The 12,723-nt window shown below is 45.1% G+C and overlaps 1 protein-coding gene across 4 annotated transcripts in view; it reads left to right on the forward strand.

Annotated features, from left to right (window-relative positions):
* LMAN1 (lectin, mannose binding 1) overlaps nucleotides 1-12,723 on the forward strand; it is a 58,639-nt gene that overhangs the window by 19,310 nt on the left and 26,606 nt on the right. For all 4 annotated transcript variants that reach the window (XR_012233998.1, XR_012234000.1, XR_012233999.1 and 1 more), the window contains exons 4-10: nucleotides 4,264-4,325; nucleotides 5,032-5,131; nucleotides 5,228-5,351; nucleotides 6,448-6,506; nucleotides 7,596-7,728; nucleotides 9,385-9,575; nucleotides 10,309-10,379. Coding sequence is in view for 1 of the 4 variants with exons in the window: in XM_073584793.1 (XP_073440894.1) it covers nucleotides 4,264-4,325; nucleotides 5,032-5,131; nucleotides 5,228-5,351; nucleotides 6,448-6,506; nucleotides 7,596-7,728; nucleotides 9,385-9,575; nucleotides 10,309-10,379 (740 nt within the window). In the remaining 3 variants the exon portion in view is untranslated. The remainder of the gene's footprint in view (nucleotides 1-4,263; nucleotides 4,326-5,031; nucleotides 5,132-5,227; nucleotides 5,352-6,447; nucleotides 6,507-7,595; nucleotides 7,729-9,384; nucleotides 9,576-10,308; nucleotides 10,380-12,723) is intronic.

Here is a 12,723-nt window from a genome sequence, read left to right on the forward strand (position 1 = left end):
TGGGGCTGCAGGGCACAAGCCAGCAGAAAGGCTCCTCTATCTACTCCTATATAGTGTTTGCAACTAATCTATCTGGATACGGATGGAAGCACACTAATAGGAGAAATTCAGGAAACATAAGCAGCACTACAGCAAAAAAGGACTATGCATGAGGCAGTGACGCACGCTGAGCGGACTACAACCAGAGGTGGCTGCAGAACACACTACAACATGAGCTGCACTCACACACAGAGACCTCACAGACAGCCGTGAACAGTGCAGAGAACTGTGCACTAGCACTGAAGGGCTGCAGAAAGGCTCTGCTATCTACTCCTATTGCTATCTACTCCTATATAGTGTTTGCAACCAATGTAGATGGATACGGATGGATGCACACTAATAGGAGAAATCAGTAAAAATGAGCAGCTATGAAAAAAAAAAAAATATATATGTGTATGAGGCAGTGACGCACGCTGAGCGGCCTACAACCAGAGGTGGCTGTAGAACACACTACACAGCGTGAGCTGCACTCACACAGACCTTGCAGACAGCTGTGAACAGCACTGCAAGGAAAAAGAAAGCTACACTGATTGATAATGTAGCCTGGGTAAAGCACAATATTAGTTGGAAAATCTCTATTTCTAATTGTCCCTCAGAGTCAAACAGCAGCCTGTCCCTAACTGAATTCACAGCAGAGTGAACCCAAAATGGCGGCGGCTTTTATAGTGCATCATGACATCATTTCAGCAGCCAATCACAGCCATGCCATTAGTTAACATGCCTACATGCCTAACAGGATGTGCCCACACTTCTTAGGATTCCTCATTGGCTGTATCAAACTGGCTCATAGCATTATGGGAACTTCCGATTCCGGTATTCGATATGCAAAAAGTATCGGAATTCCGATACCGCGAATATCGGCCGATACCCGATATTTGCAGTATCGGAATGCTCAACACTAGTCAGAAGTGACTTTACTGCAAAAAGTTTTTTTCTAACTTTGAAACTGTAAGCAGTGTGCTCATGATCCCCCCCCCCCCCCCCTAGTGGCGGCAGCAGGCATCCAGACTCTTATCATTTACGTCTGTCTATAACTATTAGGCTATGTAGACACAGTGCGGATCCTCTCGTGGATTTTTCCGCCCGGATTTTACTAAATCCACAGGTCAAATGACCTGCATTTTTCCTGCAGATTTCTTCCTTTTTTTATTGTTTTTGTGCGGTTTTCCACCTGCGGATTTGTAGAATGGAGCAGGTGGAAAACTGCACAAAAGAAGTCACATGCTGCTTTTTTTTTTTCGCGCAGAAAAAACTGCAGCATGTGCATAGCGTGTTTTTTTTTTTTTTTTTTTTTTTTTTTTTTTTTTTTTTTTAATAGGCTTTAATGGTACTGTACATCACCTGCAGTTCTGCTGCAGATCCGCAGCAGAATCCGCACCGTGTGCACAGGGCCTTAAAATAAAATGCAGAATTTTGGATTTATGGAAGTAAAAATAAATGGTTATGAGTCCTTTAGTAGCAACATTAAGACTCAATCTTGTATCTGGTAACAAAGCTGCTTGGATGAGGATGTTTTGAGTTAGTTTAACCTGGGGGAAGAAAAGTCACGTTTACCTACGTATTAGATGTTACATAGTTACACATACCAGCAATCAATTGACATCAGCCGCCGGCGGCCATCAGATCAGCATGACAGTGCTCATTGCTAATTTTTCTACCCCTCCTTGTCTTTTTACCTATTTTGTTACATGACAACCTGTGTCTAAATATTTGTGTAATCCGATTTGTGTGTGATGCATCAGCACTAAATAGTCTAAGTTGGTGAAGTGAGAATAATACATTTAAATTTATGGGATCAATTAACTAAAAATTGGCATGTGCATATGTATTCACCCCTTTTGCTTTGAAGTCCCTAAAAATTTCAGGTGCAAGTAATTCTCTTCATAAGTCCCATGCTTAGTGACAGGACATTCCCCTGTGTGCAATCTAAGTGTCACATGTCTGCCAGTATATACACTTTACCTTTTCTGAAAGGCCACAGAGGCTACAACACCATTAACAAGAGGCACCACTAACCAAACACCATGAAGACCAAGGAGATCTCCAAACACCACCATGAAGACCAAGGAGCTCTCCAGACGGCACCATGAAGACCAAAGAGCTCTCCAGACGGCACCATGAAGACCAAGGAGATCTCAAAATGGCACCTTGAAGACCAAGGATATCTTCAAACAAGTCCGGGACAAAGTTGTTGAGAAGAACAAGCCAGGGTTGGATTATAAAAAATCTCTTAATCTCCGATGATCCCACGGAGCGCCATCAAATCCATTATCAAGAAATGGAAAGAACATGGTACCACAACAAATATGCCAAGAGAGGGTCACCCACCAAAACTCTCAGCACGGGCAAGGAGGGCAATAATCAGAGAGACAGCACATAGACCAAAGGAGTATCTGTCCATATGACCACAGTAAACCGTACACTCCATAGAGGTTGCCTTAATTGACAAGTGGGCAGAAAAAAAGCCTTTGCTTACACACACAAACTCTAAGGGTCATTTTGAGTTTGCCAAAAGATGTGGGAGACTCGCCAAATTTATAAAGGAAGATGATGTGGTCAGATGAGACCAAAATTGATTGTTTTGGCCACCAAGGTAAATTTAAGGTCAGGCCCCAAACCAACACAGCTCATAACCCCAAGAACACCATCCCCACATTGAAACATGGTGGTTGTCAGCATCATGCTGTGGGGATATTGTTCGGCAGCAGGGAAAATGGTCCCAGTGGAGCGGAAGATGGATGGTGAAAAGTGATGAGCAAGTATTCTCGTTGCACGGGTGGTCTCCGAGTATTTTGGCGTGCTCGGAGATTTAGTTTTCGTCGCCTCAACTGCATGATTTGCGACTGCTAGACAGGCTGAATACATATGTGGAATGCCTGTTTGTTAGGGAATTCCCACATGTATTCAGCCTGTCTACAAGTCGCAAATCATGCAGCTGAAACGACGAAAACTAAATCTCTGAGCACGCCAAAATACTCAGAGATCACCCAAGCAACGATGCTACTCGCCCATCACTAATGGTGAAAAATACAGGGATATTCTTTAGCAAAACCTTTTTGTTAGACTTGAAGTTTACATTCCAACAAGACAATAACCCAAAGCATACTGCTAAAGCAACACTCAAATGATTTAAGCGGCAACGTAAAGGTTTTGAAGAAAAGTCCAGACCTTAATCCAATGGAGAATCTATGGTCTGAGTTACCTCCTGTATTATACACCAGAGCTGCACTCACTATTCTGCTGATGTAGTCACTGTGTACATACATTGCATTACTGATCCTGAGTTACATCCTGTATTATCCTCTAGAGCTGCACTCACTATTCTGCTGGTGGAGTCACTGTGTACATACATTACATTACTGCTCCTGAGTTACATCCTGTGTTATACCTCAGAGCTGCACTCACTATTCTGCTGGTGCAGTCACTGTGTACATACGTTACTGATCCTGTACTGATCCTGTATTATCCTATAGAGCTGCGCTCTCTATTCTGCTGGTGGAGTCACTGTGTACATACATTACATTACTGATCCTGAGTTACATCCTGTATTATACTCCAGAGCTGCACTCACTATTCTGCTGGTGTAGTCACTGTGTACATACATTACATTACTGATCCTGTACTGATCCTGAGTTACCTCCTGTATTATACCCCAGAGCTGCACTCACTATTGTGCTGGTGCAGTCACTGTGTACATACATTACATTACTGATCCTGAGTTACCTCCTGTATTATACTCCAGAGCTGCACTCACTATTGTGCTGGTGCAGTCACTGTGTACATACATTACATTACTGATCCTGAGTTGCATTCTGTATTATACTCCAGAGCTGCACTCACTATTCTGCTGGTACAGTCACTGTGTACATACATTACATTACTGATCCTGAGTTACATCCTGTATTATTCTCCAGAGCTGCACTTACTATTCTGCTGGTGCAGTCACTGTGTACATACATTACATTACTGATGCGGAGTTACATCCTGTATTATACTCCAGAGCTGCACTCACTATTCTGCTGGTGTAGTCACTGTGTACATACATTACATTACTGATCCTGAGTTACATCCTGTATTATACTCCAGAGCTGCGCTCATTCTGCTGTGTATTTATTTAAATATCTGCATGCCTATATCAGATGTTCCTCATACATGAGTTGCTATATCAAACCCTAATTCCCTGTATATAGTCCTTCAGACACTTTTTTTTTTTTCCTCTTTTAGAAAAATAATCCAGCGATTTTGGTTGTTGGCAATAATGGCAAACTTTTATACGACCATCAAAAGTAAGTACATGTTTTGGGATTTTCACATGAATGGAGTAATGCTCATGTAGGTCTTTTTTATTATATATAAATACTTTACACGACACAACTACGATACATAACAAAATAACACACAACAGCACAAGACATAACAACAAAGCTTCAATCAGTCAGACAACAAGACGACAAAATCAGACACAAATCGCAAAGAAATATACCAGAGATGGCCACAAAGTGAAGGAAAGTTCTCGACCTACAAAACGGGAAAAGAAAAATGAGAATAAATTTAAACAAAATTAAAGCTAAAAATGAAGAAACAAAATAATCATAACTACAGGAATACCCCCTGTAAAATAATAGCATAAACACACATCTACACTAACTATCCCACCACCCCTGATCCAGCTCTGGCCACAAAGTTCAGGAATTCTCTGAGCTAGGATCAGTTTTCCCCCATGTGGGGTCTGGGCCAGGCAGCAATGCTCATGTAGTTCCCCGCACAGTGGCGCCACCAAGTGAAGGAGGCGCGTCCCTGAATTACAGCTGCTGCGGCACCTTTAGTTATAGTGCAGGTGTGGTTGGCAGGGACGAGACCCCCGCCCTATGACCATACTGTGGTGATATAGCCTAGTAACATGTCATCACACGTATACGGGAATGTTTCTTCTCGCTGATGTCACACACTTGATTTTCGCGCACTCAGCACATGGTTTTCTGCTGTTCACAGTGACGGTACGACTCAAGCGCTGGCCTCTTGTCAGAGAGACTTCCGTAACAAGCCATATCCAGTCCGAGCCAGGATCACGTACTACAGGAAGACGCTGACGGTGAGTCCCTGACTGCTCCGTGTCGGTGACTCGCTGAGTTAGCTCATTTTTAATCTTTTTTTCTTTGACCCCTCTGTCTCTGCATTGTTCTCCTAGGTGATGATTAACAACGGCTTCACCCCCAACAAGGAGGACTATGAATTCTGTGCCAAAGTAGACAATATGATCCTGCCCCAGCAGGGTTTCTTCGGGATCTCTGCAGCCACCGGGGGCCTGGCAGGTTAGCGCTGCTCTCAGTGAACGTACGGTGCACAGCCCTCACGTTTCATGCTTGTGTTATGTCCCGCCATTGTTGCACACCATTAGGCTCTGCTTCTGGCAGCCCTGGGGCCATTGTCGCAACCCATGGCAGCCATCGCAATCCTTCCAACCGGTATGCAGAGGAAACGCCTAACCCGTTAGATGCTGCGGTCGCTATTGACCATTGCATCCAAGGTGGTACGGGTGCACTTGTGATAATTGAGGGTGCAGGTCCTAAAACCACCACCTTTTTCTAATAACACTGCTCTGGTGCACAGCCTTCTGCAGACAGCGCTGCGGTCTTGCAGGAGAACGTGCACAGAGCGGTCTATAATGCATTCTGTGTACAGGCACAGAGACTTTCTATTGAGTCCATGCACCGCTCTGTACACGAGCCGAGAACTGCTGCTTGCAGGAGTCAGCGCCTCAAATCAGTGTTTTCAGCAATAAGTGTGTGGTTGGGCTCCTGAGACCCTCCACCAATTAATGTACAAGACAATTTAAAAGAGTACCTTCCTATTAAAAAGTCTAGATCTGAAAGTTTTCAGATCCCGGCTACTGCTTTTTCTCATGTTCTAAGGCCACCTATTCACATCTGATTGATGGCATCCCTTGCAGACAGCGCAGTATATGCCAGATGTCAGCTAGTGGTTAGTATCTTTACTTGCTGTAAATTCATATGAAAATAATTGCTTTCATCTAGTAGTAAGAATCAAAATAACAAGAAAATACACTGTCCTGGCTGTGTGCCGGATGAGCTCATGCACGGCGTGTCCATCAAAGACCGGAATAGAGCGAACTAGGGAGGTTCCTAGTAATAAACAGCAAGCAGAGATCTTAAACAGGATCGATATTATCACTTCATCATCTAACAAATTAATATTTTACTAAAAGAAGGGTCCCGACCTCACGACGGGGAAGCTGCAATACAAATGTCTTTACATGGTGATTTGCCCAAATGCTACAGGTCGATCTGATTAGCACCACTGCCTAATGTTAACCCCGCTTGTGTCGGAAGCAGAGTCTTTCGCTTATATGTGTTGTCCTTATTTCAATATGACTTTTTTCCTTAACAGATGACCATGATGTGCTGTCGTTTCTCACCTTCCAGCTGACCGAGCCGGGCAAAACAACTGTAAGCTGCTTTTAAAGGGGGGTTTTCCAGGATATAAGGTTTTCATTGCTAGGATATGCCATCATATAATCAGTGTGGTCTGGAGTCCACCCAACCCGATCCTGAATTACACCTGTAATCGGACGTATAACACTCTGCTAGTAACCTCAAATTAAAGAGGGTGTTTAATTTGGGAGACCCTCCATGTGATCCTCCATCAAGGCACCTGGACTTGGTGCGGGGAGACGTCCTGGCTCAGGATCCTCATCTCTCAGCCTTATGCCACAGTCAGGTGTCACAGTCCGAGTTCAGACCGTGATGTACTGACCGGAACTTGACGTCCTCATATATGTCATTGAGGCTGTCAATTTCGGGACAGGAGAGCCTCTGGACAGTCCGTGCATAACGATTCGTGCTCGCGTCATGAAACCCGGATGTTTGATAAAGGGATTCCCAGAATTATAATGGCAGGAAAAAATTTTTTTTAATTCCCACTCCTCCAGCACTGCCACCTACCCCCCAGTGGTCCCCGCCAGTTCTTGTTTCCCTTACTGCACATGCCTTGCGCCCTCATAACCTCTACATCAGTCACCAGCCTCAGTGTTTTCCCACCATAAGTAGCGGCATCACTAATGAGACCAGCGATTGGCTGCAGTGGTCATGTGGATGGTTAACAAAAGCCAATGGAGTGGGGCAGGAGTGATTTACATGGCTGATTGATGTGTTTTGTTTTTTTTGTTTTTTTTTTATTCCTGCCATACAGAATTGCCGCTCTTGCGAAAAACATTTTAGTTTGCACCGCCCCTTCAAGGGCACCACAGGTTTATAAAAGCTCCTCTAACTAGCACTGTGCTATATTTTTGATACGGACAATCTGCCATATGAAAAGTAATTTGGTTAGTGTTTTTTGCCTTTAGTTTATGTATTTTTATACTGTTTATTGGTATCTCCAGTGATAGGCATTTTTTTAATAAGGCGAGTGCGTGCGTTACAGTATCGGGAGGGTTTTTTCTCTATAGTTGTTCCCGAAACCATTAAGTCCTGATAAGATCTGCGCTCAGCTCGCAGACAAGGCTTCTAGTATGGGAACGTAACACTGTCGTCATTCAGCCCGCTCCAGATGGAGAGATTCCCAAAGAAGAGAAGGACAAGTACCAGGAGGAGTTTGACAACTTTCAACAAGAGCTGGAAAAAAGGAAAGACGACTACAATAAAGACCACCCAGAGCTCAAGGAACACCCAGGCATGTATACCCCAAACTCAAGCACATTGCTCATGGCTTCAGGGCATTTGTGTGGTTGTATCTGACTTCAGCATCTTACTCACTAGTTTTACTCCATGATGAAGGGATTTTTTTTTATTTATAATTATGTAAAAAAAAAAAAAACAATCCACACAGGCAAAGAAATCAAACTATAGTCCATAAATTAAAGGGAATCTGTCACCCCTTTTTAGTGATATCATGTAAAGATATCACCCAATTGTGCGTCTCATAAGGATTCTATTAGGGTTTTTTTTATTCCCCTTCTCTCCCCTCCTCGACTTCCTGAACGTAATCTTCATCTGTGAATATCACAGATAACATTGTTTTCCGCGCTTGCACATTGAAAAGGCCTCCGGCGCCTGCGCAGTATTCTTTGCCCAACTGTGGTCGAAGCATATAATCGGTACTGCGCATGCGCCGGTATTTTCCAGAGCGGTCTATACCCCGGAAGTGTGTCCTGCATGTGAAGACTTCCGAGGCATAAACCGCGCTGAAAAATACCAGCGCATGCGCAGTACCGTTTATATGCTTCGCCCACAGTTGGGCAAAGCATACTGCCCAGACGCCGGAGGCCTTTTCAATGCGCAAGCGCGGAAACCAACGTTATCTGTGATATTCACAGATCAAGATTACGTTCAGCAAGCCGGGGGGGGGGGGGGGAGAAGGCGACTAAGCCACGCCCACCGGACGGAAGCAGTTTGCATACATCTCCACCAAGATAAAAAAAGGTATTTGTGCATCAAAGGTGCGGGGTCAGGGGGAATCAAAAATCCTAATAGAATCCTTATGGGACGCACAATTGGGTGATATCTTTACACGATATCACTAAAAATGGCTGACAGATTCCCTTTAAGTTATATGTAATAATGACAAAGGGAAAAAGTATTGAACACATGAAGAAAGACAAGTGCAGAAAGCCATGAAAAGGCCTGACTCCAGCTAAATCTTATCAGTAATTACAAAGCAATCCTGCCACTAAGTAACAAATAATATCAGCTGGTTGAACTGATGGCCTATAAAAAGGTGTCTCATTACCAAGGTGCCACACAAGAAACATCTTATGATAGGTAAAACCAGTTAACTGTCTAAAGACCTTCGCAACCTTATTGTTGCAAAACATACTGATGGCATTGGCTACATAAGAATATATGTCTAAACACTTTTTTTTTTTAAATTTCCCTCCAAGGTGTTGTTCATTACTGGCTCGCCCCTCTAATAATGTTATTATTTAGTTCCTTTTGCTTTTCTTCAACATTTGTGAACAATTAAAAAGGGGTTACAGTGTACAAGCCTTTCAAGGCCTTGAGTTCAAAAGGACTTTGTTCATTGGAATTACTGCTGTGAAATTTAGGACACAATATTATAGCATGTGAATGTCACACTGCACACAGGCATACCAGGGAGAGGTGTGCTATGAATTTAGGAAAGGCAACCCATTGAAATGCATATATGGATATGACCGGAAAGGGCGTTGAAGCACCTATAGTGCTGGCAGAATGCCAATTTAGAAAGTCCATAAAGATAGACTTAAGTTTGATTTGTCTTTGAACTACAGGGAAAAAAACATGTAAAAATTATTTTTAAATTGGTGTGAACTTTACCTAGTTGTTGTATTTTATGCATTTACTTTTCTAGAGGATGACATGTTTGAGTCTGTAAATGACCGGGAGCTCAGACAAATCTTCGAAGGTCAGAACCGAATCCACCTTGAAATCAAGCAACTGAATCGGCAACTGGACATGATACTGGATGAGCAGCGACGATACGTAAATGCAGTGACCGACGAGATCGCCAAGAGGGCGGCTGCCGGTGGGAACGTCCCGCAGGTACAGGGCGCCTTCTAGGCAGTGGCATGTGCTAGACCTATAAGGGGAAATTAACCCCTTGACAACATATGACGCATAAGTGAGTCATATGTCGTGTCTCCCCCTTTGATATAGCCTTTGGCGATGAGCCCGCATCTTCTCCGGCACATGACAGCTGATTTGAACAGCTGACATTCGCCCCTAACAGCTGTAAGGTGAAATCGTTATCTACTGGCGGTTGTTAACATGTTAAATGCCGCTGTCAATTTCATTTAACATGTCCACGTGGAAGCGCGTCACAAACGGGGTGCCCTTGTCACATGGTCTCGGGGCGCCGACGGGGTTGGCATGACAACTGGGGATCTGTTTTTTTTTTTTTTAACAAACTTTTTGGATTTTTTTCGCCACTTAAATAAAACTATACATGTTTGGTAATGCCCTGGAGAATCATAATGGCAGATCAGTTTTAGCACATTTCGTCCCGCAAAAAGCAAGCCCTTACAAAGACATATTGACGGAAAAAAAAAAAAAAAAAATGATGGCTCTGGGTAGAAGGGACGAAAAAAAGGAAAATGGCCTGGGGGTGTAGGGGTTAACCATGTGGGGATCTGTAGGGACATTTTTAATATAGTGAGAGACAAAAAGTACAATGAGGGTCAAATACTAAATCTCAGATGTAAGACTCCTGTGCATTTTGAGACTTCTCTGATAGTTTAACTTATACTCTGTAAACGCCATTTTTGCTCCCTTTTAGGCTTCTCAACAGGAACTGGAAACTTTACTCAATGGTCAGAGGGAAGTGTTCAAACATGTCAGTGAAATGCGGTAAGAAGCTTTTTATATATAGATAGAGATATAGGGACTTGATTCTCAGCATGGTTTTGTTAAAACCTGAAGGTATCCAGGAGACACCCCCAGTGTCCATCTTGGAACACTTAAGACTTATTGGCAGGAACACAAATCTACCTCAAGAACAGGACAACCTTTTTACAGGGAATCTATCATCGGGATTTCTTTATCGCCTTATTGGGGGGACACAGATTACCATGGATGTATGCTGCTGATGCTAGGAGGCTGACACTATGCAAAACAAGAAAAATTAGCACCTCCCCGGCAGTATACACCCACCGACAGGCACCTCAGTTTGTGCTTAGTGTCTGTAGGAGGCGGACCGGGATCTCCCCAGATCCGCAATTAACCTTTCTTTCCCTTAGGTGTTCTAGTGGAACGTTTTTAATTCTTGCTCTTTTGTTTTGCAGATTCAAGTCGGGAAACAGGGTGTAAGTTTCACCCTGCTTTCCCATATCAGGCGGCTGAGCGAGCAGTGTGGCTGATCCCACATCGCAACTCTCAGTACGCTGGCAGGACTGTTTCCATATCACTTCTGGTGCTATGGGATGCGGACAGGTGGCTGGTCCTTGCCAAATTCCCCTCCTCACCCCTCTCTCGGGACAGGGCTGAGAGGAAGATGGCGATCGCAAGATGCTCCTCACCAACAAGAGGTTAATGCCGTTTTCTGCAGGATGCGGGTACAGAGGACAGTCCCCAGCGGCTTACTCTACCCTTGTGTGGCCCCGGTGGTCATCCTCTTCAGGGACGTCAGGTAAGTGCCTGTACGATCCCTCCAGACCCCAGTATTACCAGACGAGCCATCAGCAATATCATCACAGACTTCTCGGTTTGAATCTCCCGCCCTTCTTCCCTGCCTGCCGGGCGCCGCTCTCATCAGCCGCGCACCTCTCCATCTATATTCAAGAGGGCTCAGTACAGGGTTTTCTCCCCCCTTTTCACAGCCGGGGCAGGGGTTTCAAAGGTTTCTGCGAGCACAGTAACTTCTTACCGTTTTTTTTCCTCCTCCTTCGCTCTGAACGATTCCAGTCACGGGGCTGCGGTGCCGTCTTTCACTTTCACTTTCATTTCAGCTCCCGCTCTCTGAGCGCCTCCTCCTCCTTCTGAGCGTGCTTTCCTTCGCTCCTTTCTTAGCCCATCACAGGGCTTCTTTCTTTTGTGGGCTCCAATCGCGGCTCAGCCGCTAAGCTCCGCCCCCTGCTCCATTCATCAAGCATTTCCTGATTTTCCTCTCCTGGCTTTCTGCGCTGCTTGGGGGACGCTTCAGCAGTTCTGCTGCTCTCCGGAACTAGGTAGGCTCTGCTCTAGGCAGAAATATTGGCTTCTCTCCGCAGTTCTTCCCCAATTCCTGCGGCCACTCAGCGCAGTTTCCTTATGCCCAACTCTGCAAGGGATCTCTGTTTCAGGCCCACCGCTACTCATTACGCCTGTGCGCGCTGTAAAAAGAAGTGGGCTTCGGGTCAGTCGTCTCCTTTCTGCCCATCCTGCAGTCCTTCAGCTATGTCGGCCTCTCAGGAGCACACAGGTTCCCGTGATGAGGGCACTTCCCCTCTCCCAGAATGGGCCGTTGCAATGTCTCAGTCGGTCTCCGATCTGACCAAAGTCTCTCAGTCCCTGGTCCAGGTCCTAGAACGTTTGCCTCAGCTATCTACAGCCACCTCTGCACCGACCGCTTCTCAAGGCGAGTCGTCTGCACCTGACCGCGACCTTCAGAGGGATAGGCCGAGTAGGATTGCTAGGATGCGTGTTCTGTCGGACTCGTCTTCCAGTTCGCTAGGCCAATCTGCTTCACCCAGGTGTCCGTCTCCTTCAGAGGACGACCTTAGGTCAGATGACGATCCCCAATCGGGATCTAGTTCAGAAGCAGATGACATGTCTAAAACACGGAATATGGTCGATAGTCTCCTTTCAGCTATCTTCCAAAGCCTGGAGATTAAGCAGAACCAGCCCCTTCCTCAGGAATGTTCTGTTCCATTTAAACGATCAAGGCCTCCATTCCAAACCACAAGGAGTTCGATACTACTCTAACCAAACATTGGGAGCACCCTGAGCAACGGTTTTCGGGCCGCAGGTATTTGATGTTCTGTACCCCTTTGATGCAGATTTGCTTTTAAAATGGGCCAAAGTGGACCCTCCCATTTCCCGCATAGCCTCTAAGACGGTTCTGTCCCTTCCAGACGGGGCATCACTTAAGGATCCAACAGACAGGCAGAATCTCTGGCGAAGTCTATTTTTGAGGCCTCCAGCGCCTCCCTCTGCCCTATTTTCGCCTCCTCCTGGGCGGCTAAAGTCATTTCGGCTTGGGCAAAAACTCTTCGCA

Source organism: Dendrobates tinctorius, unplaced genomic scaffold, assembly GCF_039654945.1.
Source record: "Dendrobates tinctorius isolate UK_male_01 unplaced genomic scaffold, ASM3965494v1 ptg000085l, whole genome shotgun sequence".
Lineage (NCBI taxonomy): Eukaryota > Metazoa > Chordata > Amphibia > Anura > Dendrobatidae > Dendrobates > Dendrobates tinctorius.